The sequence below is a fragment of the Cyphomyrmex costatus genome, unplaced genomic scaffold (genome assembly GCF_001594065.2).
Source record: "Cyphomyrmex costatus isolate MS0001 unplaced genomic scaffold, Ccosl1.0 scaffold123, whole genome shotgun sequence".
Lineage (NCBI taxonomy): Eukaryota > Metazoa > Arthropoda > Insecta > Hymenoptera > Formicidae > Cyphomyrmex > Cyphomyrmex costatus.
This window is the reverse complement of record NW_017275207.1, coordinates 1531324-1559263: the sequence shown is the minus strand read 5'-3', so window position 1 is coordinate 1559263 and position 27940 is coordinate 1531324. Positions and strand designations below refer to the sequence as shown.

Sequence of the window (27940 nt, the reverse complement as noted above, 5' to 3'; positions counted from 1 at the left end):
ATTATATCTATCTTGTTACTTGAAACTAAGTTAATATATTACAAATAAGGTTGTTTAACAGTATAGCTACTTCTTCGCAATGTGACATATATTGGACAAACAATTAAAAATAGAATAAATAAATATTTCGGTCATAAAAAAAAAACAAGTTCCCCTTTGTCATATTTAGTCATAGTAATATTGAATAGTCATAATTATAATTTTGTATCGAAATTATAATTATAATTTCAGTTAGCAAGAAGTAAAAACTATACACCAAAACATCATATAATAAAAATTAAAATTAAAAAAATAGCAACATGTCCTTAACAAACAAAACGAAATGATTTTCTGATAGTTACCTCTCTATATTAGACAGATTATCTCCTTCTCAAAACAATTACTCTCTTTGTTTTTCCCTCTTCACAAATTTACCACTTCTACCTTCCATTTCTTCTGTTCGTTCGAATGCTTATGGATAAGTTTTGTCATTTAACTGTACATCATAATATTATCAACTGTTTAATTTATTAAAAAGCCGCCTGTCGCAATTAATAATTTTCACATAACTTTAGTCATGGAATAATATTACAAATATTGTAATTCTGCTGCTTCTCATCAGATATGTTTTTATTTAATAAGAAAAAGAATATTATATAAGAATAAATGTAAAGAAGTTTGATATAATTTGTACATTTGAATGTGCACATGCACATGATTCAAAACTAAATTATACATACAGTTCAAATAATTATTAGGTGTACAAATTAATTCTCGGCACCTACCTTTCAGCGACCTCAGAACCCGTTTAAATTCAACTTCCCCCCTCTGTAGTCATTTTGAAATGCCATCTTTTAGCTTTAAAATGAGGTACAATATTTGATCTTCCTGTGAACATAATCTGAAAAATCAGCAGTAAACATAATGTCGTTCGAAAAACACATTTGAGGCATTACCTTTTCTTTTTGCGTTTCAACTTAAAAAAAAATGCGGTTGAGGCAAAAGAATAGTATATTGTGCAACGAGGGAGCAAAATAGGCGTTTTCCGACGAGTGCGCGTTTGACGCCCGAGCGAAGCGAGGGCTGCAATTCGCACTCGTCGGTAAACACCTGTGCTCCCGCGATGCACATACTATTTTTTCACACTCTGAGCGCAAAATTATACTATTTTTGCTCCATATATTGCGGGAGCAAAATATCACTTTCTCTCCCGAGGGAGCAAAATAGCAATTTCGCTCCCTCTGTACTATTTTTCTCCCTAGGGAGAGAAAGTGCTATTTTGCTCCCGCAATATAGGGAGCAAAATTAGTATTTTGCGCTCAGAGTATGAAAAATGATTTATTCGGCTTTAGGCGAGAATGCTGTATCGTATAGTACGTGTAAAAAATAGTTCCAGTTTTGAGAGGAAAATTTCGACCTTGAGGATCATAAACGCCTTGGTCAATCAAAAAAGAGAAAAACGTGGAGTTGGAGGAAATTTTGAACGAGAATTCTTACCAAACACAATTAGAACTTGCAAATACGTTTGAAGTAACTCAGCAAGACACGTTTCCTATCGCCTAAAACAGCTGGGGAGGATTTGCGAGGAATCCCGATGCGTCCGTCATGAGCTCACTCCCGAAAACACAAGCAGATGCCACGATACTGCTCTCTGCTTTCTCTCTAGGTTCAAGAAAAAGAATTTTTTGCACAAAATTGTCACTTGTGATGAAAAGTGGATATTGTACGAGAAATACTAAGAGGCGAATATCAGGGATCCGTCCAGATGGGCGGTCAACGAGTATCGCAAAACCGAACATCCATGCAAAAAAGGTATTGCTACGCATTTGATGAGATCAAAAGGACGTGATCAATAACAATTGATTCCTGTGTTCAAATGATGTTCTTGAAGAAAAAAGACCATTTAGTGAAAGGTGATACTACTGCAGGATAACGCCCGGCCGGCCCGGCCCCATATAGCAATTAAAAAACACTCTGGAAATCATCTGCGACTTAGGTTGGGAAATTTTCCCTCATGCGGCATATTTCACAAAACTTTATTGTAAATTATCAATTTCTATTGTTGTAAACAATAATATCACACAAAAAAATAAATAAAGTGATTTTTAAACATCTTATTATTAGGTACAGATTACTTTTTATATTCAAATTAATTACACGTATAGATCATCATATCTTAAAATTGGCGTGTCACGCTTTTTTGAAGCCTCTTTTCGTTGAGGCTATTGGTATTCTCTGATTTTGATGGTTCAAAAAAAAAAAAAAAATCGCACGCGTAGCGCTCCGAGAAGTTGGCACCCCTAAATGCGAATATTGGTAATATCATTATTGCATTCGTTTGGCCACTGTTTGTCCACGTTTGTCCACTCGTTACTTTCATTGGTCCATCCTCCAAAAAAAAGTATTACACAAAAGAAAATTGTAACTCCCCCAAGTGATTATTTTACACTATTACGAAAAATATATTAAACATAGGGTGGACAAACGAAAATAATGGGTGGACAAACGTGGATAAACAGTGGACAAACGAATGCAATAATGATTTTACCAATATTCGCATTTAAGATGCCAACTTCACAAAGCAGCTCTGTGAAGTTGGATTCTCTAAATGCGAATAGTGGTAATATCATTATTACATTCGTTTGTCCACTGTTTGTCCACGTTTGTCCACCCGTTATTTTCATTTGTCCATCCTTCAAAAAAAAGTTATACACAAAAAAAAATTGTAACACCCCCAAGTGGTTATTTTACACTATTACGAAAAATATAATAAACATAGGGTGGACAAACGAAAATAATGGGTGGACAAACGTGGATAAACAGTGGACAAACGAATGCAATAATGATTTTACCAATATTCGCATTTAAGGTGCCAACTTCACAAAGCTGCTTTGAGAAGTTGGAACTTCTAAATGCGAATACTGGTAAAATCATTATTGCATTTGTTTGTCCACTGTTTGTCCACGTTTGTCCACCCTCCAAAAAAAAGTTATACACAAAAAAAATTGTAACATCCCCAGTGGTTATTTTACACTATTACGAAAAATATAATAAACATAGGGTGGACAAACGAAAATAATGGGTGGACAAACGTGGACAAACAGTAAACAAACGAATGCAACAATGATTTTACCAATATTCGCATTTAAGGTGCCAACTTCACAAAGCTGCTTTGAGAAGTTGGAACCTCTAAATGCGAATATTGGTAAAATCATTATTGCATTCGTTTGTCCACTGTTTGTCCACGTTTGTCCACCCATTATTTTTATTTGTCCATCCTCAAAAAATAAGTTATACACAAAAAAAGATTGTAACATCCCCAAGTTATTATTTTTCGAAGTTCAAAAAAGTGATTATTTTTCGAGTTCGTATCGATTGCTTGGAAATTCATTTTACTAAAGTAATGATTTTTTCGAAAAAATACGAATGAAAAATGTCAAAAAAAAACGAAGAACAACTGAATAAGATTAAAAGAAGACGAAAATCATCATCTTCATGTCTATTTCAAAAAGCGGGTAAAAATAAAAAAATAAGAAAAATACGAAAATCAATAATTTAAAATGAAGACAATTAATTAAAACTAAAAAAAGGAAAAAACATATGATAATCTCATAAATTAGACAAATCCGGAAAAAATTTTCAAGGATGTATAAATGCTTAAATTTTTTGAAAAATTAAGTAAAGGAAGAACCTACGTTGTAATTTTAGTGGGATTAACAAACCAGTTTGGACTTTTCGAGATTTGTTTGTGTATCCCCTACAATTCTGAATCGCGCGCGTAGCGCGCGCAGGAAAAGGCTAGTATCTTAATATTGGCGTGTCACGCTTTTTTGAAGCCTCTTTTCGTTGAGGCTGTTGGAATTCTCTGATTTTGATGTGGTTTCGTATTCGGGGATTTTCGGAGTCGATTATTTCGAATCTGTACTCAAAAATTGAAAATTCGAAATAGTGGATCCAATATGGCGGACGTAAAATTAACGTAAATCCTAAAGATTGTTCGATTTTGGTGAAATTAGGTTTATTGGTGATTTAGGGGACGTTCGTTACGAATCCGTACTCAAAAATTGAAAGATTGAAATAGCTGATCTAATATGGCGGACGGAAATGTTACGGAAATCCTAAAGATTTTTCAATTTTGATGAAATTTGGTATATTGGTTATTTAGGGAGCGTTCGATACGAATCTTTACTCAAAAATTGAAAGTTTGAAATAGTTAATCCAATATGACAGACGGAAATGTTACGGAAATCCTTAAGATTCTTCGATTTTGTTGAAATTTGGTTACAGGTGGTTTTTGGGGACGTTCGTTACGAATCCGTATTTAAAAATTGAAAATTCAAAATGGCGTTTCGATTCAGTTTTCTAAAATCTGTTTTCGTTAACCTGGCAGATGGAATATAAGAGGGATTTTGGTTTTAGTGTGTGTTTTTGAAGTAGAATTTAAATTAGCAAAAAAAAGCCCTTCAAGAATATGTACTTGATTTTTCATTTGCTGCTATTTTTCTTTGTGGCTGTGCCAACTTTAGTCTTAAGTCAGCACAGCCACACTGTGGATCGAATCCTTCGACGTAAACGATGAGCAAAATATCGGATTCTGGATATTCTTAGAGCAAATAATTCTAGAAACATTTTGAGACCAAAATGATTCCGGCAATTGATTGCTTTAATGTACTTTACTCTTGTACGCGACTCAGCACAGCCACACTATGGGTCGAATTTTTCGACGTAAACGATGAGCAAAATATCGGATTCTGGATATTCTTAGAGCAAATAATTCTAGAAACATTTTGAGACCAAAATGATCCCGGCAATTGATTGCTTTAATGTACTTTACTCTTGTACGCGATCCAGCACAGCCACACTGTGGGTCGAATTTTTCGACATAAACGGTGAATAAAAAAATAAACTAAATATTGTTTATCAAAATGGTAGAATTAATGTGGCGATCGAAAACAATAATGAAATTCTAAAGGTTTTCAAATTTCAGGGAAATTTTATATTAGTAGGAATTAGAGGAGTTGTTGATTTCAAAACAAGTTTCAAAGAAACATAATTCATAATATTTAAAAAGAGTATAATAGACCATCGCGCGCGTAGCACGCGCAAGGAATGTGCTAGTTTATGTAAAAATTGATTTTAGAATAAGAATTAAGTTAATAATGTAATTTGTTATTGTTAATTGCATTTATCATAAAATATTATAATAACCAAATTAGTTGCCTCTTTATTCTAAACGTATAATTTTTTATTACATTTTTAAAGTTACTTTAGAAATAAATCTAATCGTTATATTATATCTAATAAACGAAAACCTTAATTGTTATAAACAATTTGATTAACAGATGTTTTACTTTTATAGACAATATCCTTCATCACGAGTAATTATATACAGTGTTATCTTTACATTTGCACTTGTGCCTCTATTAATAATGTTGTGAAGGTGACGTGATAGCATACTTGTATTATCTTAGGATATGACTATGAATACATGGTTAATAAGATAATCTTAAGTCTTATACTTATTTAAAATAAGACATGTTTCTGAAACACAATAAAGCAATCCTAAATAAGATATAGATGTTGTCTTAAAATAAAACTTAAGATAGTCTTTAAAATTAGAAAGAATTATATATACAGGCCTTTAATGTTTTGAAATCTTTTCTTAAGGCCCGTATTCATTGTCAGACCTTATACTTTATAAGGCTTCCTTAAATTTATCTTTAGATGCTCGGTAGCCAATAAAATAATTCGTACAGCATCTGAAGATAAACTTAAGGAAGCCTTAAATATAAGGCCTGATTATGAATACGGGCATAAGTTCTCTGTTGACAACTTCGCGAAGGTCACCTTATGTGGCAATATATATCAAATAAGATGACCTTATATGACTTCATAGGTCGGTATTTACAGTCCGTTCTTATTTCACGACTGTCTTAAGTAATATCTTAAAATACTAATACAGCTTTCTATTAATTCGTAACAACTTAAAATAGTATTTAGGTTGGTCTTAAATATAAGCATCAACTATGAAATGGTTAATAAGATAATTTTAAACTTATACTTCTTAAGACAAGTCACGTATACAGATTTTGATTAAGTTTTTGATTATTCTCGACTATGTATCTGTATAGAGAGTGTCTTAAAACGAAACTTATTAAGGTGGTCTTAAATATAAGACCTGATCATTAATATTAACCTATGATTGATTTATATATGATATCTTAAGGCTGTACCTAAAGTACATAGTCTTAAATAAGAATCTACGAATACTGACCTATGAATATCAATCCATGATCGGTTCATAGTTTGTTCTTATTTTAAGACAAACTTAAAAGTAATGTCTTAAGATACGGTTCTGTATTTGTAAGTTTTGTAATTGGTTTATGACATTTTAAGACTGTATTTAAGACGACCTCTCTTAAACAAAAGAAGCCACTATGAGTATAATTTATGACCCATTTTTTAATACAATTTTCTCGCTACTGCTTTGTAGATCTCACAACTTATAATCCAACTTTTGTATTTATTTAAATATTTATGTACTCTCTTTTTAGACATTTTTAATTCAATATTTACGATATACTTTTTGTTAGCGAAGACTACCAAAACCGTAAATATTTGCGATTACTGACTGACAGTTGCAATTACTAATTGCAATATATCAATGTAATATTTTAACAATGAGTGTTAATTTATACTCTGTGCTTCGACATTGGCTTACATTGGTCCTCCTTTTTTACTTATTTTTAAAACACTTTATTTTAATTTGATTGTTGCTTAGTCTCGATGTTATAGACTAATTACAAAGTCGTATATTATTCTTAATAAGACAATCTTGAAATAAGACCGGATAATGAATATCAACCTGTGCACACGAATTGTAAGATACCAGTATATATGATTAGCAGTGCGCAGAGATAAATAAAATTTGTATAAAAAATAAATATACATATATTTACATACATAAAAGATAAATTATTTCATAAAATTTGTAAATGATATCACATTATCGTACGTGTTATTTTTTGATAACTTCTTGACCCTTTATGATGAGTTTACAACATATTTCATCGCAATGCACTCTTTGTATATATCAGTTAATATATGTTTCACTGTTTCGCAATGTTAGAATTCTACTAAGAAACCTGTTAAAGCTGATAGCCACGCCGTTCGAAGCATCAGTTCTTCCGTGTCACCGGACGAATAAAGGACAAACTGAATCATTTTAAATGAAAGTTTATTAATTGTCCGTATTTTTAAATTTTTAATGACGATGTACAAGCAAACAAGTCAGCAAATTTTTAACGTCGAGAAAATAGAAAATAGGGACTTATCTCTTAGCAACTCAGCTCCAGATAAGGTAACTAAAATTATATATTTACTTTTAGTATCACTCGATGTATTACTAAAAAGGATCCAAAATAAGGATTGAAACGTATTTAATTATAATTGTTTTACATAATAATAATTGATTCTAAGGCTTGTTTAAGTTGCAATTTGATTCATTCACAAAGGCCTACTGAAATTCTAATTGTGTAATTAAAATTATTATTAGGAAATAATAAAACAAGATACATTATTATTTCCTATAGTATTCTTTTTAAAATAAAATATTAATTTGTTAGAGATATTTATTTTTTATTATATAATAGATGAATATTTTTGGATATTTTCTGGACCAAATGATCGAGGGGATAACCACTTGATGTAATCGTGGGATAGAGTTCCTGAAATCAAAATAAGATTGATACGAAATCCTTATGTATAATTCGATAATTACATATGCAATTACAAGGAATAACTGTTTAATATCGCAGATATAATCGTTTATTTTACTAAATAACTTCATATATATAGTGAAAAAAATTATTTTTCATCAGATGAAATCGTATGAAATCAAATAAAATCATGTAATCTGTGGGACAATATTTCAACTAGTGGTTATCCCCTCGCAAATGATAGGGAATCGTTCACAGGATGAAAAGCACAATCAAACAGTTATACTTAAAAATAATAATGTAACCTATAATATAATGTAACTACAAATAGTAATGTAACAAATAAAAATGTAAATAGAAAAACGATATGTAATAACAAAAGTATTATGTTATTTCTATACCATACTGTTATACACTATTTGAAATATACCTACAATGGTTTAAATATAGGAACAATTTATATTAATTCAGTTTATAAAAATAACAATATAAATTTATAGAGAAATAATATAAACTTATAAACATATTTATAATGTATGATTAAAAATGTATAGTTTAAAAATACCATGATTTTATATTATTGATAAATACAGAGAATCTATTATTTAATACGTATCAAAAATATGTTATATTTTTAAATAATATACTATATGGTGTTTTTAATTGTAAATTGTATTAATATGAAATTAATACAATTTTAATAAATGATTTTAATAAAACATTTAATAAAACTTCACTAAAATATTTTCTAATTAACGTTTTCTAAAAGTACAATAACTTTTTCTAAAATAAATTATACAATTTTGACAACATTAAGACTTTATTATTTAAATTAGATGATCATATAAATTAGCTGACTATAATTATTTAATTATATTAAACATTATGAGCAATGCTTACAACTTTGTGTATGTTTTGTGTAAACAGATATACAAAATTTTAAAGGGCAAACAACAATTTAATTTTTATTCAATACATGTATCATCAAGATTTAAATATAAAATATACAATCAAATATAATAAAAGTTAGTTTTCATTTGTTGGATGTACTCAGAGAGAGAAATTACGTTATTAATCAAACAGAACTTTCAGTGTTACGTACTTTAAAATATAATTTTAACAATAAAATTATACAATATTTTACAACGATAATAAAAATATCAAAAATTTTTTTTTAGATTTTCTTAATGTAATAATTATTTCCTTATACATACACATAATTTATACATGCCAGTGAAACCATTTTTTATTCCAAGCAAATTACACAGAGAAATCGGCCTCGATTTCCAAACTATCCTACATAATCGAAATGATGCAAAACCTTTCACGAATTACAGTATACAAAACTTTATGTTTATTTTTTATAACAAAAAGTTTAATCGTCCATAAAAAGTGTTCTTGTTGCTTTTATGATATGTCATATCATTTTTATGTTTATAAAAACATTTATAGATATATAAAAAAATCATTATGACGCAAAAATCTTTACGTCAGGATTTCCAATTAACAGTCGATCAGATTTTAAAACAGGAGGGGGATTTCTTGCAATCATATATATATAGAAATATCGCTCAACCATCATTTTAATTCGTTAGTTTACGTTATACAGTTTAATTATCGCAAGTCGTGAATATTCGAATTTAAAAACCGCCATAATTTATTCGTAAAATGACAATTGTAATGGTACCAATGGTATGTGTTTTTTAATAAACAAAATTGTTAATTTTAAATTTATGTAAACTTTTACATATTGTGTGTGAAAGTATTTGGAAAACATTTATATCATGTTTGTCTATTTTCATGAGAATATTTAATAAATAAAGTATTAGCTGTAAATACTATAATACTAGCTACAAATATCACAAAATAACTCCTTTAAAATAATAACCATCAAAATATTTAAAAATCTTGAAATATCAAAACATACTAAAACGTTGTCTTTTAACGGATAAAGTTATTAAAAAATTCTTAGAAAAGAAAAATTTATTCAAAGTTTTATTTAATGCGTTTATAATTAATATTGAATATAGTGTCAACCAAAATTAATCCATGGCGGAAATTATATCAAGGAAGACAGAGATTCGATTAAAAGCTTCACTTGCTTAATTTTTTCTCCGAAGGAAGAAGATGAAGTTGGATCGCTAGGAAAATATCTTCAGCTTTTCGTCGTAAGTGAAACTATATTGATCAAAGAATATATGTATATATAAATTTGAAAGATACATATAAGTTAAGGACACACATTATTTTAGAAACACAAAGTGAATCTATTGCACATTGAATCCAGAAGTTCTCTTCGAAGACCAAATAATTATGAATTTATGGTAGACTGTGCACCAGGTGGTAATATAACTTCTGTAATTGAAGCTTTACAAAATCAATGCAGCTACTTTTCGATAATCTCTAGGTAAGAGATTTTAACATTTATTTAAAAATTAATTGTAATATGCTTTTCAATTTTTCTAATAATCTTGTTATAAATAGTAATATTGTTACATTATTTTTTATTAATTCCGCTTTATTTACTAATTTTTATTATTAACCATTTTACTACAATTATTTAAAAAATTTGATTAAATTAATATTAAAATTTATTATTTTATTTCATATTATTTTATATCATTCTTAGATTTCCTTTTTTTTTAGTTAAAGTTCTATCTATTTATTTGTAAATATCTTCAACAATATACCACAAACAATATAACTCTGGAATGTTATCTCAAATTAGAAATAATTTTATTCTTGTTAGAATGAAAAGTATTTACATGTTTAAGCATTTATATTATAATATTATTTTATAACAATTTTATTAAAAATATTTCAGGTAAAAGTTATTAATTTTAAATGTAAATTATGAAAATAATTAATTTTAACTATAAGTTAAGAATTATAAAATTACATTAATGTGTTTGAAATTCTCATATTAATATTAAACCGAAAGTTCACTTGATGAGTAAAACATAGTTCACCATTTATTCTTCTTTATCTACTAATTTTTATTATGATGCCTTTATTGTTATAATATATGAAATTATATATTATTACTTTTATTAATTTACTCTTTTCATATCATCAATTCATATTTATGCGTTTTATTCCATCAGATATATTTATATTCATCTGGCATATATAAATACTTCAATATTTACGTAAAAAAATAATATCATATATTATATACATAATAAAATTGAAAGTTAATTATATTATAACTTCTTTTTAGTAATCACAAAGACAATATAAATACAGTACCATGGTTTCCAAGAAGAATACGCGACCTCGATAAGTTTGCTAATCAAATTTTGTCTTATGGTGCCGAACTTGACAGCGATCATCCAGGTTTTACCGATCCTGTATACAGGAAAAGAAGAAAATTTTTTGCAGATATTGCTTATCATTACAAACAGTAAGTCTCAAAAAACACATAAAAGTCAACAAAAAATTAAAATGACATTAAAATAAATTTATTTTGATGCTTAAAGTCAATAAAAATGTTAAATTTTGTAACCAAAAATCATCAATTTGACATAAAAATACATCATTTTGACTTTTTCTTGACTTGGTATATTCCTTGAGGTGGAATGAATATATCTGGTATTGTAAAAATATGTATGTATTATTATATACGTATATATTATATTATATGTATATATATTATATATTGATCAGAATTATTAGAACTTATGTCAATTAAAGAGAAAAATATTGTATGTAATATGTGCACTGTATTTTAGCGGACAACCTATTCCAAAAGTGGAATATACGCCTGAAGAAATAGCTACGTGGGGTGTAATTTTTAAAAACTTAACCAAGCTTTATTCAAAGTATGCGTGCAGAGAACATAATCACGTTTTTCCGCTACTTATCGAAAACTGCGGCTATCGAGAAGACAATATACCCCAATTAGAAGATATATCCAATTTTTTGAAAGGTAACATTTTATTAACATTTTTTAATGTATACTGTGTGTAGGAAAGAAAGTTTTATAGTTAATTTAACTCTTGAAAACCATTACAATGTCATATTTTCTTTTCCATAATATGCTTCTTCTATTGCTTATAACTAATTTTATTATGAAAAATACGTACGTTTACTTAGTACTGTTATATTTCTTAATAGTTCCAATTAAAAAAAAATTTACAATATGTTCATTTTTATGAAAGTTATAAAAAATTAAATTATATATGCCATATATTAATGTGTTATTCCCGTAGTAAGACGTTTAAGAATTTTGAAATTCAATATCAATGCCAGATGGCATAAATTCTGTTTGGGTCCAAGAATCAACTTTTCTTTCTCTTATCTATACCATAGAAAAGATAAATTGTTAATTAGCTGATAGTGTAATTTGATGCTATTATTTTATTTTCATGATCTGGTTTCTATCTTTTAATCAATTTCTTCAGATTCTACCGGCTTTACACTTCGCCCAGTGGCAGGATTATTATCTTCACGTGATTTTCTGGCTGGATTAGCCTTCAGAGTATTTCATAGCACGCAATATATACGACATAGCAGTAAACCATTTTATACGCCGGAACCGGACGTGTGCCATGAGATTTTAGGCCATGTACCACTCCTCGCTGATCCATCTTTTGCACAGTTTTCACAAGTTATCGGTTTGGCATCCCTTGGTGCTCCAGATGAATATATAGACAAACTTGCAACGGTATTAAAATATCCTGCTTTTTCAAATTTAAAACATGTAATGTTGTAAAGCTATAAAATATATTAGTCGTAATAATCCGATTATGTTGTAAAAATGTTATGATAATCCAAAAAAAAAAAAAAAAACAACTACTATTCGGCTTGTAATAATACTAAAATTCGTTAATAATAGAAAGATCGTTAATAAAAGAAGTAAAAATAAAAAAAATGTTACTTAAAAAATAAAAAATAAATAGTAGTAAATTTATTTAAAATACAATTTATTTTTGTAGTGCTTCTGGTTTACGGTAGAATACGGAATATGTCGACAAAACGGAGAATTAAAGGCATACGGTGCTGGTTTACTCTCATCTTTTGGCGAATTGGAATATTGTTTGAGCGGCAAGCCAGAGCTTCGACCTTTTGATCCACCGAAGACAGCATTGCAAAAATATCCGATAACAGAATATCAACCAGTATATTTTGTTGCTGAAGACTTTGAAGACGCCAAGCAAAAGATGATGTAAGTATAAGAACAATAAATAAATGTGTCGCAGATTCGTTCTTATCTATCTCGCCCCAGGTCAATGCTTATTTTCTTTCTATTGTATAGAGCGCAACATTGGCAATACAAAGATGTAATGTACTTTGTGCAAGATATAACGCGCTTTACGCATGAAATACGTTACATCCTTGTTTACTTGCAGTTATCATGCAAATTTAAAATTTATGTAATAGTTCCAACTGAACACAAAAGGAATCGTTAATATTAAATAAAATAATAAAATATACATTTTTTAATTTTAGAAAATTTGCTCAAAACATACCGAGGAAATTCGGAGTGAGATACGATGCTTATACGCAGAGTATCAGCATTATCGATAGTAAACAACAAGTGGAAGCTCTTGTAAATAACGTGAACCAAGAAGTACAAATTTTGACGGATGCGTTAAGAAAACTGCACCCTTAATTTTATTTTACGTTATTTCTACATAATATGTTTTAAAATAATCAGTATCACGATTTATTTATAATTTTTAATAAAATACTTATTATATAAAAGGATCATTTTTGTATAAAGAAAAAATTTTAAACACTTTGCTAAATTTTTTAATTTCAATATATTAAATAAATATTTTACATCATATACATCTTTATAATTTTTGTTAAACATAATAAATTTATATTATGACAAAATAAAACAAAAAATATATAATTAGGAACGATAAAATCTTGTAGAGAGACACTTCTTAAATTCTTAAACAGTAATTATTTAATACACTTATTTTAAATGATATATTATACGTGATACGAAATTGTCAATAATACGATATTGTCAACTATGTAATACAAAATTGTCAACGTTACCAAAATTATTTATATCGCAATCAATATTAATTTTGTATTTCATATTCTACGCAGTCGTTTGACGAATATTGTCATCACATCAATATGGACATATGGTCACATCGTAATTTGATCGATTTTACTGTTTTTTGTTCTATAATGTATATTAACGATATTTCTATCGAGCAACAATTATGAAATGTTATAGCAATCTAAGATACATCTATATTAAAATACATCAGATATGTATGAAAATGATAACATTATACATGTACATACCACAAAATATATATTATTTTTATCGCCATTAATATTCGAATATATGAATACACACCCTGTTCCGGAAAATATGGAGGTTGGTCCCTTCTCCATTGACTTCGATAACATTTATTACAAAAATAAATTTAATAAATATACCTACATAAACGTGATGTGTTATTTCAATAGAAGCTATTATATCACTTGTTGTAAAAGTTTACAATTGTTTACCACAAAACAATCAAATTATTCTCGAAAGATTATCAAAATTTATATAAAAATTTTACTTTGAATATAATATACTTTTACTTTTTTAATAGTATTCTTCTTTATTTAATAAGTGCGTAGATTCTTTTAGTATATGAGTTCAATATTTCTTTTAGATATTATCGAAAATTTTTGTTATTTGTAATTTTATCACTATACATATATATTATAATTAACTCGATCACTATCTTTTAAATATTTAATTAATAAACCTTATTTTTCCAAAACAATTTTTAAATTAAAAAAATCTCTTTTTCTGTATAAAAACATAAATTATATTTTTAATATATAAAAGAGAAGCAAATAAAGCAACAATTATTAAGTGTATAAAATATTGATACCGTTGTAATTTGAAAAGAAAATTATTAAATTTTAAATTAAAAAAAAAATTCTACTTAACGTGACAATTATTATTCCTTATCAAAAATTAACTCTTTTAAAAATCATTTTATAATAAACGTAATTAATCTTTATAAATTTTGATTTTATGCAAAATATATATTTGCACAATAATTATATGTATATATTTTGCTGTATATTGCCTCATATTTTTTTTTGAAAATAGAATTAATAGATAGTTCGTATTATATATAACTCTTTATAGATTGCGTTGCACAAGAAAAATAATGATACAATTATAAACAAATATACAACAATGATAGAATGATAAATAACCAATATATGATAAATTGCACACATACTAAAATACCAAAATTCTGTTACATTTTATGTAATATTTGGCTACCGCTATCACAATGCTTATTATAACTCTCTTTTTACAATTAGAATTTTTTTATACACATGCAACGTACATTTTTTTACAAAAATTGTATCTTCCTCTAGAATAAAAAAGGTAAAACAAAAAAATTATGTTCATATTTCTTTTTAATACATTAGTTATAGATATTATCTGCTATTATTTTCATGGCAATAAATGAACAAAACAGACTTTTTCAAAAATAAAAAAATTTTTTTTTAATTCTAAATTTAAAAATAAAGAAAGTTTTTGTTTATACAATTAATATATAAAAAATAAAGTTTTTTAAAGCTGTTTTTAATTTTGCGTTGATCTCTGTTGTTGATTTGAGGACACTTCCATGTTACTGTAGATCATCTCGGCCTGCTGTAAACAGATCTGGAAAGGCACGAGATTGGAATTGCTACTTTCCTGCTGTGAACTCCCCTGTTGTTGTTGTTGTTGTGATTGTTGTTGCTGCTGTTGCTGCTGCTGCTGTTGCTGCGGCTGATGTTGCAATTGCGAATGCTGCTGTTGGGTTTGAATTATAGCGCTTACATTGCCATGCGTCGAGCCTGGTGACGGATTCACTTGTAAAGAATGCGAAAATAATTCCGTAGGCACTATAGGCACTGGCACGGTAATTGGTATAGGAAGCACATTTACGCCTTGTACGCTATTAGATGTGGGTAACTGCACGTTAGTATTATTGGTACTACATCGATTTGCTTGTTGACACGGATTTGATGGATTATATGGTATACCAGCCTGAAATATAAATATCAATGAGCTTTTTTTAGCAGATAGTATGTAAATTAATAGCTATAATTTTAATATTTATAACAAATAAAAGTTTAGAAAGTAAAATACATAAAAAGCATATAAATATACAGATAGAACCATATCTTAAATAAAAAAATCAGTCCAAAAATTAAAGAGAGAGAGAGAGAGAGAGAGAGAGAGAGAGAGAGAGATAAAGAAATATTATTTCTTATATTTAAAATATAAATATATTTTAAAAATATACAAACATTTAATAATGGCGTAAGAATCCCATATCGAGCAATAAACAATTGTTCTGAAACCCTTCTTAATTCTTCTTGCTGATGAACAATTAATTGTTGTAGCTCTTCATGTTTCCGTTGTAATTCGTCCTGTATTTGGTTTTGCGAAGGAGTCATTACTATACCTTGCTGATGCAACATCTAAAAATATCAAAAATATAGTAAAATCAAAATTTTCATAAACATAATTAAACTGTTTGTAAGTATAATACAAAAGTATTGTAAATATTATAGATCAAACTTTATATATAATAATTATAAATTTATATGATTAAAATAACTTTATTACGCGTTTAAAACAAACAAATTTAAAAAAAAATACATGTACATGAATTACACAAGATTTAAAAAATCCCAGTTTGTTCCCAATTTATTAAACATAAATCAAAATACGATTATATAATAAAAATTACATTTCAAATGTGATTTAAAAAAAACAGAAAATAGTTTATATATTTTAAATTAAATTGATATCCGCTCAAATAAATTTCAAATTAAACTTAATCTACCTCCCAGGTCAAAAACTAATTGAGCTATACTAGTTGTTAGAAATATATATAAATTTATTATTAATAATTACATCGGTATATACGTTTATATATTTTATTATAAACTATTATATAAACTATAGTTATGCAATAAAATAAATGTGCAAATATTCTTCTTGTTCTTCTTCTTACGCTAGGCCAAATCTGGCCTATGTTAGCAAATATACAATTAATCCTGAATAATGCGAATTATTTATTTGTTTTTTTTTTTTACCTCATGAGTAGGTACAGTTGACAGAATTGGAGTGGCAGGCGTTGCAAATCCAGTTGTAACGACCGATTGCAGATTAACCGTTGCGTATTGTGTGGGATCCATAAAATTAATACATGACTGATTAACAGCAAGTTGATGTTCAGGTTGTGACTGTTGCTGTAGCTGTTGCTGCTGCTGCTGCTGCGCTTGTTGCTGTTGCCTACTGTCAACCGAAGCTATTGGTTTCGATACAACAGAACTGCTTGCAGAAGCTGCGTTTGATCCATGCGTTATTTGTGATTGTGGTGAACTTCGTAATGAGACGGATACTGAGGACGTATTGGAACCGTCACCGCGTTGTCGGAGATTAGAAGCGACTGTCATCGACTTCGATGTCCTTGATGATTTGTTTGACCATTGCGTTAATGATGTTTGACAAGATGCTATTACCTGTATATGCGTGAAGATATAAACTAAAGGTAAATATATATACACGCAAATATAATAAAGTTTAAATCATATTAATATTATAGATATTTGCATACATAAAGAAGGATCCTTTTTCTTTCTCCTGTTTCTCTCTTTCTAAAAAATTTTTTTAATTTTTATTACTTTATATATTGTATTATTATTTTTTTGTTTTAAATTAAATAGTTATTAATATATCATACTTGTTAATTAAAAAATTTGTCGGAAGAAGAAGTATAATAGATATATATCTATATTAACGTCTGCTTGTTGCTTTCTTCTTTATTACGTACTTTTGATTCTCTATTGCATTGTTTAATTTTATCTATTTACTTCTCCTATAACAAATATTTTGTCCGCAATATTTTTTTCAACATTAATAAAATTACTTAGACAAAGCACATTCAGGACTGAAATATAAAACTTCTTTAGGACAGCTTAACATAAATTCTCATCTTAAAGATGTTTTATGTACCAATATTGAATGTGCATATTATCTGGATATATTCAAAATAAATATATACGTAAATTAAATTAATCACGTGATATTAATCGATATAAATTTTTAAAAAATAATAGATATCTATTAAACATTCGTTCTGCATAAATCTTGTATAATTTGAATAACAAACTTTTTTTCTAATAATGATATAATATCATTGCTTTAATAAAGCTACAATGAGAACAATTTCTGGTTGAAAATGAACAAATAAATATCTGACTGTATCAATTGAAATTCTAATTAAGATAATGAAATATCTAATTGTGATAAATATCATTTTTTATATGATTAAAATCTACTGATTCGTTCATTTTTAACTAGAAATTTTTTCTCATAATCAGTGTCGTAAAATCATTCTGTAGCGTCCATTCCTCGCGTTTATACAAACGCATTTATTTTGTGCTGTGCGACTAACGTCACAATAATTATGAAATTCTATAATCGCGTGTCATCTGTCGTCTTACTTGTTTTACGGGCAGTAAAACATCTTGATTTTGCGTTTTGTCATAATCCCCTAATTCCATGCGCAATTTCTTCATTACATCGACATAACTGATCACATAATGCGTGCACACGATAAATTCAGGTTTTGAATTCCATTGATTGTAGGTGATGTAGAATCTAGTTTGCAACCAAATCCATTGCTGGCCTTTCGTAAGGAATCTATAGTAGCAAGACGTTCCCTCGCCTTTCTGCATCACTAAAAAAATAACACAAATTACAATATGATTAATAACCAACTGCATGGTCAGTTATATTTTTTAATACTTACGTGATTCATGGCACGTAACTACATTGTCTAAATCATCTACATGATAATAATCGTAACCAGAAGTGCCTAAAACTTCAAAAGGTAGGTATCCGATAATGGGCGGAGCTCTGTGATCCAAAAATAGAAATTTCCATTCGAGACTATGGCGAGATGTGAATTCTGACTTCGTACTATCCGTCACGGATAATTCTCGGATGAGCTGAGGAGTTTGCAAACGTCCCGTACCGACGAAAACCAATCTGCAAAATTAAACGTAAATACATTGCTATACGATTTTGTTTTTATATTCATATATATGGTTAGCGATAATACTTGTTATCTGATCCGCTAATATTACTAAGTTTCTGACTTGGCAATAGATTGTCAACATCGCTATCCATAGCAGAACCTGTAACAATACAATATTATTTAATAAAACTCCATTTTAACTCTCCAGAACTAACGATGTATCTACTAAAGTCTCTCAATTATATCTTATCCTTTATATTACGTCTGCAAATTTGAAATATTATTATTAAAATAAATTTAGTATTTATTTTTTTATACAAGTTGTGTCATTTTAAAATTAATTAATGTCTTTTAGTTATAATATTAATTTAATAAATTAAATCAATCAGACCCAGTGTCAGTAACTGTGCTACAAATTTTGACGTTAGCTCTGAGAGAGACAAAGGTGAAATGTAAAGTAGTTATTTAACAAATTTAAAAGTTTTGAGATACATATTTTACTCACGAAAGTATCCGATAAAATGTACAAGTTCGTAGATAGATTCTTCCCGAAAATCGAGTCCGCCTCTTTTGATATGACACGTAAAAGAAATTTGATCCTCTGTCACAGAAAATTGTACTTAATAAAAGTCATATAAATTTCCTAATTTCTCATAACTATAAAAAGTACCTTTTTTTATACTACGTCTATCTCGTGTGCTTCCAGGATTCAATAAAACATTGTATAAATGCGGTTGATCTTCTTGATACGTTATATCATAAATAGTAATGTTTTCCAATTCATTTGGAAGATACCCAAGTAGAGACGTAACGCTCTCAGAAACGTAATAAATATGTCCGTTTGAAGAAAAAACCATTATAAATCCATCTAATGCCTACATTTATATAAACGTATATATTAGTAAATATTTCTATAATACTATAAAGTTCATCTTAGTCTAGTTTTATGATTTTGTGGTGCGTGATTTTACCTCTAATATAAGATGAGTAAATTCTTCGTTAGAGAGAAAAGACGGTTTCCAGTCTTCTTGAATCTCATGGACTCTCGACCTAACTGCTATCTCTAAAAACAAGCATAATTATAATTCAGAAAAGTGATATTTAAAAGTTTATCAAGTAATTTTAAAACAAAAAATAACTCTAATTTACTAGAAACTTTGAGTTTACTTTAGTTAACAATTTAAAACAAAAACGCTTAACAATTTTAAATAAAAATATTTGCAAAGATATTTTGGTTTCAAATAGAGTGTTATGAAGAGTCTTGCGCCTACCATTATGGTTTTTCAAAAATAGAATTGTCGACTTCAACACCGTAGATTTATCCATTTTTCGCGTATTTGCACTAACCATACTACCGAGCTCGTTTACAAGCATGTTAAATTGATCTCTGCGTTTCTTTTCGCTGAGATTACGCGATTTTCTGAAAACATTTATATGTTTAATGTTTATTGCGACAAACATATAATAAGTTGCGTAAGAATTTTTAATGTGTTCTTACCGTTTTGTATCATCTTTATCATCAATATCATCGTCCATGATGTCGCTCAAGACAAATCGTGTTCTTCAATTTAATATATTAAAATTTCTTGAAGAAATGAAATTGTACAATGTTACTTCTTATACTGGTAGTACTACTGCTTCTATAAAGAGGAAAGTGTGATATTGAAATGGTTACTTTTATATTGTTGCTAAAGTGATGTTAATTGAATTTTTACTTGAGTTTCGCTAATTTTAAATAATATAATACACATTTCGTAAACAAAAAATACCTAAAATATTAATAATTTGTTTATAATTATCTATTAAGTTATAAAATTTAAAAGAAAAAGAAAAGAAAATTTATTACTCTATATTCATAAATAATATATCATGCTTTGCTTTAACGAAAGATTATTTTAGTTTATATAGCAAAATAATAATAAAGAAAGATATATGTATACATATCGTAAAAAAATTATTTAAATATTATTTAATTAAAAAATATTAAATTTTAGTACACATTTCTTTGAATAGTACTAAATAAACATTTACTTACAGTATAAATAAATATTTACTCATTAATAAATGGTTACATCAAATCAATAGTTTTTGTACTAAATAAATATATGTTTATATTTAGTAAATATTTATTTAAAACTATTCAAACAAATATTTATTCAAATTCAATATTTTGCACACATAAAAAATTTAGAATGAGTAGATATGCGCATTCAGAAGATGTACATTTGTATTAAATATTTACTATGTTAATCGATGCAGTATGTGTTATGCAATGGACAAATTCTCGGATTAATGGTGCTTAAATCCTTTTGCACATTTAGATAAATATTTTTTCCATAAGACAGTTTTTTCAACTACTAATTTATCACGCGATAATTACGGCAGTCATCGTATAGTCATTACAGTCCACAATAAAGAAATAGTAAAACTCGTTCACAAATTTACAATATTTAAAAAGTTCGATCAATAGATCGAGATAAGTTCGAGATCATTCTGTAATAATAATAAATTCACTAAAAAGTGTCATTAAGTTTTACGATCACATTGAAATGTCCACACACAGAAACTCAGTAAAACAGTTTATAATACAGGAGAACGATCGTCAGTAACCAAATTAGAAGGCGCCGCACTGAGAAGAATTAAATGTTTAAAGCTCTCCTTACAAGAACATCCGTAATGCGTTACGTTACATTAAATATTAATCAATAATAAATAGATAAGTAAAGGACTCTTATTCTAAAATATAAATAGAAATTAAAAAGACAAATGAAGAGTCAAACATTAAAATTTCTTTAATCGCGTAGTCAAAAGATAAAATGAAATAATATAACATGTCAGGAAAGCGAGAATAAATTCGAAGATATAAAAATATACATATGTATAAAAAAACAAGAACAGACTCAATCGTTTATAATGAATTCCTTACCTTGATGACGGATGCATCTTTATTTCATCAATGATTTATCCGCACCATGTTTTTTTGTCTGTTACTTCTGAGGAAGACTCAATCCACGAGTCGAAACATGTAAAGTTTTATAGATTTTATGATTACGGTTATTTATTTTTGTATTAAGTCTGTTCTTGTTTTTTTATATATATGTATATTTTTATATCTTCGAATTTATTCTCGCTTTCCTGTCATGTTATATTATTTCATTTTATCTTTTGACTACGCGATTAATTTTAATGTTTAACTCTTCATTTGTCTTTTTAGTTTCTATTTATAAATATTAATCGTAAACTAAAGTCTCTACGTAAAAATAAACTTACATTACAAAGAAAATCATAACATAACAGTAAACATTATTACGTTACGATTGTCTTTATGCATAAGTTGATATTTTTTACTGTTACGTACAGGCTTGAGTTTATTCGATTCGGCATTTACAATAACGTAATGTAACGTGTTACGGATGTTCTTGTACGGAGAGCCTAAATTGTCCATCCACCAGCGAGAAACCGAGTGTCCCACTTCGATTGAGAGAAGGGATGCCCGCGTGTTACAGCCCGCCGTGCACCAACTATACGTGCGCTGTTGCGCACGTATAAGCACGAGACTGCACGCGAATTTTTGCAAGACCTCAAGTCGAGGAAGTACTTTGGATCTTTCGAGTCTTTCACCAATCGTCCGTCAATAATGTCGTATTCGGCCGCACTGAGTGACGTTTCTCGTCGAAAGCACCGCCACATTTTTCAGGAGAAACACTCCGCGGCGACCATCCGCCTCGACGACGGTCGCTCCGATTTTCACGACGCCTCGGAGTCGAACGCGCGATCACGCAGGACGCTGCAACGGATTGCCGACTGTAGCAGCGCCTTGCATCGTCACACTCAGGTTCATTATCCGCGCCGCCGAGCTTAATCGATCGTGAAGGTAATCGCGAGTTTTTACCGCGATTCCGCGCGGCGATTGCGAAAACCCATGCGGGACACACGGAGAGTAGGCCAAGTAGAAACAGACAAGCCAGACCTGCCAACCGCCTCCGCAAAAGTCCCCTTCGCTCCGTGAAACTGCGCGCTGATAATGCTCTATATTTTATAAGAGTTTATTTCTTAATCAAATTTTGTATAAATTACAGCCTCCAGACATCTCAATTCGTCGCACCCGGTGACTTTAAGAGTAGCGTATTAATATTTTTATTTCGATAACTGAACTGAAGTTTCAAAAATTCATTATTTCAAAGATACAAATCTATGGATTTCTGCTATAAACTTATTTTTCTTAAACAATTGAGTATATAAAATTATTTGTCTTTTTCAGTAAAGAAACAATTGGCTCTAGAAAAGCTTTGAACTTTGGATCTTGTATTGCGAATCGCAGCGATAAATGTATATTTGTGTCTACAACGTCGTACATCAAATATTTGTACTAATCGCCAGAAAAAGAACATATAAATAAACATTATAGTTTCTTTTTTCAAAATCTTTAAAATTTATAAAGGACTCACACAAGAGCGCGCATACACATTTAATAAAATTATCACTTGTATGTATAGTATTCATTTTTTATCATATTTCAAAAGAGAATTTTTCAGCGCCTACAATTTTCCGTATTTTCGCTTCTCAATATTTCATTATAAAATAAATAATCCTGTACTATTTGCACTCTTATACATATTTTTTTTCTTTCAATCCCGACGAGAGAAAAGAAAATCCTACCTGTATTTTCCATATCGGGTCGCGTCACTGCCGACCTCAGGATGGATTTTCACGTAGCGAAAATAGCAGTCGAGTTGTTTTCCCGACACTGCGCAATCGCGGCTTTATCGCTTATTGCAATCGTGCATTTGCGGTGAATGCACGCGGTATATTACCTCGCGGCGCACATTCGACCGGCCGCGATTGGTTACGTACATGTGTTTATTTCAAACATCGGCTAGCTTGCATGCTGCGCATGCCATCCCGTTGCAGCAACGCCGCTGAACGTCCGTAATGCAATTCCCAACGGACGTGACATCTGATATCTCGTGAAATATCGTCTCCACGAGTATAAATTTCACGACGTTTGCGCCAAACTGATGGTATTGTTTCGCAAAGAAATACTCTAATTGTAAGGGAGATTGACCGTCACAATTTGTCTCTACCACAAGACAACACACGACTTTTTTCGTTAGGATAAACGGAAAAGGTGGAAGATAGACGTATAAAATGCCTTTAAAAAAAACTATATTTTTCATTCGCAGCTTTAGCGACTGTTCAAAATCTTAATGTTTTATCTTGATATAATTCAAACTTTGCCCGTTTTTGGACGCCTCTCGCTTACAGCATTTATCAACTGTATATTCTATTTTATAATAATATTAGAAGTATTAAAAATTAAATTGTTTTAAATCTGCTTGCTCATTTTTGCTATCAAAGTTAAGAAATGTCATTAACATTCTCAGAAAGTATTCTTAAAAAAAGTTTTTGGCATATAGATTGTCAAATTTATGTTATGATGTAAAAGCAGTTACCTGTTACAGTGCGGGCATTATTCTTACGGCACTGTGAGAAGATTCCCTGGATGTAGAAATAAATCGTATGAACCTTTTCCAAAATTATAATCCGCCTTAATTAAATAAACCGTTTAAACTGCATAAATTTAGAATAACCCCATTAATTTGCTTAATCAGTTCTTCATTATCCAAGACATTTTGTACATAATGGATATAAGGTATGCAATAAGTGTGTGCACAGTATTCAATAAATTTTACATAATATTTATTATTTATAGTGTACTCAGAAATGTCGGGCCTCAACCAGTGGGCCTTCTTCTTTTGACATATTTGATCAATGAACATCACAATGTTAATTTTCCTTTCTAGTCCGTATAGTTACTTCTCTTCTCTATTAAAAACGACGCGCAATCTGCTCGTGCGACAAGTTTTACGACAGTCTATCTGCATTGTACGAAATATTGCTGCGAAAGTTTTGCTGAGCTAAATAAAACTGTGAATCAAATTCGCTCAAGGGAAGGATGGACAAAACAGGTTGTCACGAGCGATCTTAATACAGTAGTTGGACATGCGAAACTTAAACGCCGCAACGAGCGGATTGCGCCTCGCAAAAAATAGATATGTCCAGCTTCGCGACTCTTGGTTCTCATCCACGATTCAACATGCCAGCATATTCGTACAACAAAATATCGAATAACAACTGCATATAAAAACAAAACGAAAGGAAGAAGTCTATCTTAGCCGCAACTCGTCGTAAGTTTTGAATTTTTGTAGGGCGCATATTCGGCAATCAATAATCCCGACAAGTATGTTAAAACACAACGTATTAGTAAACATTTTCTTTTTCATTTTCTTTTTTTTTTTTTACGTATTACATTAGTCCTCGCAAAATTTACATTTTTTTCTCGCCGTCGGGAAACATCTCTCTTTATGGTGTCCATATTCCATATCGGGCCGACACTCGAGGAGTTTCCAAAAGTGATGGATTTAAAAAGTAGGAGATGAAGGGAGAGGAAAGGCAGGAGGGAATGGGAGAGTGAGTTTTGACTTTCCTTTTCTTTTTTCTTTTACTCATATTACAGTAGCCAACCATTCCCACTGTACACACCTCTTTCTCTGTTCGATTCTTCGTCCCTTCTGTGAACAATGAAAAATTAAGATACGCACGCATCGCCTCGAAGAACGAAACGCCATAATTAAATAAGAAAGCTACGACGCGTTTCACCAAAGATTGATTTCGTTCGCCGCGTTATCTCGATTAACATCGTTTCGATCTTCGGCGCGACAAATTGAAAATTCTCCGCAGGCCAGTCGTCAATAATTCAAGATTACTGAACTGCAACAGATGCGTTTTATCTATATGTATTATTTTCTGTTCCATTAATATTGCCTAATTGTACTTTATTATAGGACGGGAACAACCGACACAGACTTGATTTCAAGTAATTGCCGAATTAGAGTGTTATGTTAAAAAACATTTTGAAATCAAAAGAGATAATTATGTTATCTCGTGAAAATGGTGTCTCTACACAGAACTCGGATATATATCTATCTGCAATAAAATATATTTTTATAACCTTTATATATCTACTTAAAAAATATATCATTTTTGTGTTTAAAATCTATTTTACAAACAGATGGCACAATTTTGCATCTTCGCTGCATTTCTTTATTGTTAAATAAAAAGACCAATGCATCTTTCGGTTTAAAATGCAAAATTTAGATTTGTTATAAAAGAACGTCAATTGCTCCCTGAATGTATAATGGAGATCAATTAATTATACATTAGAAGCTAATCTTATGATCGCAGTTTCGGAATAAACATCGATCACACAATCGTATCATTTATGTTGTTGTTCATATGTGTACGTTTTATATGTGTTATATGCATAGTGTGTATTTATATGTTGTCTGCTTCCATATTTGTACGAAGTTGAACACGACGTGAGTCCAAATCGAATTTCGACGACTGGTCGGCGGGTGTACGCTAATAAATAGCGCGGAGGCGGCAGTGGCGCGAGGATACATTTAAGTTCTCATTATATAGGAATCGTGGGGATCTCCAATATTCGAAAAACTTGGTAAAAATATCAGTGTGACCTCGCGCCGTTCAGCACGCCCGCCCGCTTCTGGCCCACCTTAATTAATTCTCTTAAACTTCCAAAAACACCTCGTCCAGCCTAGCGCTATACGAAATGATCGCGTTACGATACGATAATATATATATAATATATATATTATATTCTACATTACATTACTATGTTCGAAAAATAATATTACAATATATATATAGTGTGTGTGTGTTGTTATGTGTATTATATCATTTTTGTTTATTTTCTTATTCCTCCTCTCCTTCACGATAGTTCGTCTCATTCTCACTTATCGTTTTTTTCCTTATTATACGCGCGGTAATACCTAAAATTTACAATTAGTTATATACGGCGGTCGACGCTGCTAAGAGGAAGTCGGCGATGTAAGATGGTATATAAGATGGTGATTCAATCTGCGTTGTTAAATCCGTCATAAAAAATTATGTATCTCGTAATGAATTGAAATGGCTTGATGTTAATGAAATTTTTGTGTTACAATAAATATTAAATTCTCTGGTAGGTTGATAGTGCTCGTTACCTTTTCAAAGAAGCGTTTAGTTGTCTGAAAAAGTCTTAGTTTCTACAATCAATGAACACAATCACTAACGTTGGTGAAACTAAAGGTGTCATCTTAAAAGCGATAACTCTGATTTAAAGTGACACTTTCAGTTCCTTTGATTTCATTCGCAAAAGGAGTCTGAAGATTGAAAAATATAGATAAACTTTAAAATTGATATAGTTGTTTTTTTTTTAAATTACTCTAATAAAGATTTCATTACTTTCTCAAGTCTAAAAAATTATTTTATATCTGTGTTAAAGTATCGGATTCAATCTTCAAATTGTCCTCATATAAATTGATTACTCGACTCAAACGTTCTCTGAAATTACAGAGATCACAAAAAAGTCTTTGAAAGGCAACCTTTCGCTCATCATCTACCACGAAATGCCCTATGAGATCTAGTCTCAGTTATACAGATCGGATCGCTCTCAGCAGCGTGCGCAGTTATACCAAATCCTTTTGGTATGTGTGTGGATGTAAAACCGCTAGGCGCTTCTCTTCTCTCTTCCTCTTTCTTTCTCTTTCTTCTCTTTTTTTTTTTTAATTTGAATAACAACCATTTTTTAATTTGTTTCACTAAATATATCACAAACTGCCGGTGGCTAATGCAGCTCTCGAATTTTCACTAAACGCAGCGATCGTCGTCATAGACGCCTCTAATGTCGCTCGCGCGCTGCTACCAGTACCGGAAACGAAGCGTTTAGTATCAACGCAAGAGCTACCACCGGAAAAATATAACGTTAAGGGATTACGTGTTAATAGTTACATCACTGTCGGAAGACGCAGTTATCCGAAGGATCGTCGGGACACTATCCTCGCGTCTACGTATCCAGAAAATCCTTCGTCCTCGTCCCCAACATACGGTTAGTTTAAGTGTCGAACTAGTAATTTTCCGTATATTATGCTGCCACAGAAGATTCTCTTTATTCTTAGAGTGTAAATATCTTTATAAATTCATGACCTTAAATATTATGTGATTTTTTAATCTTTTTTTTTTTTGTTCTTTAATCTTACAGATTCCCAATAGGATTCATTTCAATTTAGTCTTTTACGCGTTGTTCACTGTTTCATTTTTTTTATTTTTTCTTTTGTTCTCAAAAACTTGTAGTCAAGGGGGGCGACCGTGTTTATT

The 27940-nt window shown here is 29.8% G+C and overlaps 2 protein-coding genes across 4 annotated transcripts; one reads left to right on the top strand and one right to left on the bottom strand.

Annotated features, from left to right (window-relative positions):
• The first annotated feature begins 7175 nt into the window (after window positions 1-7175).
• On the top strand, window positions 7176-13357 carry Hn (phenylalanine hydroxylase). 3 transcript variants are annotated; one of them, XM_018550554.1, is made up of 8 exons: window positions 7176-7339; window positions 9818-9865; window positions 9950-10104; window positions 10918-11100; window positions 11429-11625; window positions 12101-12363; window positions 12635-12864; window positions 13149-13357. In XM_018550554.1, exons 1-8 carry the CDS (start codon window positions 7247-7249, stop codon window positions 13309-13311), a joined length of 1332 nt encoding a protein of 443 aa, XP_018406056.1. In that variant the 5' UTR covers window positions 7176-7246; the 3' UTR covers window positions 13312-13357. The 3 variants fall into 3 exon arrangements, with proteins under 3 accessions (XP_018406056.1, XP_018406054.1, XP_018406055.1); XM_018550552.1 differs by having other exon boundaries at window positions 9728-9865; XM_018550553.1 differs by lacking the exon at window positions 7176-7339 and adding an exon at window positions 9327-9389 and having other exon boundaries at window positions 9728-9865.
• A 1909-nt stretch (window positions 13358-15266) lies between these two features.
• Window positions 15267-20269, bottom strand: Clk (circadian locomoter output cycles kaput protein Clock). The gene is made up of 11 exons (XM_018550555.1): window positions 20223-20269; window positions 19996-20144; window positions 19696-19787; window positions 19395-19599; window positions 19230-19325; window positions 18809-18884; window positions 18497-18735; window positions 18189-18424; window positions 16776-17204; window positions 15981-16154; window positions 15267-15717 (listed from the first exon to the last, which is right to left on the bottom strand). The coding sequence occupies exons 1-11, from the start codon at window positions 20258-20260 to the stop codon at window positions 15268-15270; spliced, it is 2184 nt and encodes a 727-aa protein (XP_018406057.1). The 5' UTR covers window positions 20261-20269; the 3' UTR covers window position 15267.
• Window positions 20270-27940: the final 7671 nt, after the last annotated feature.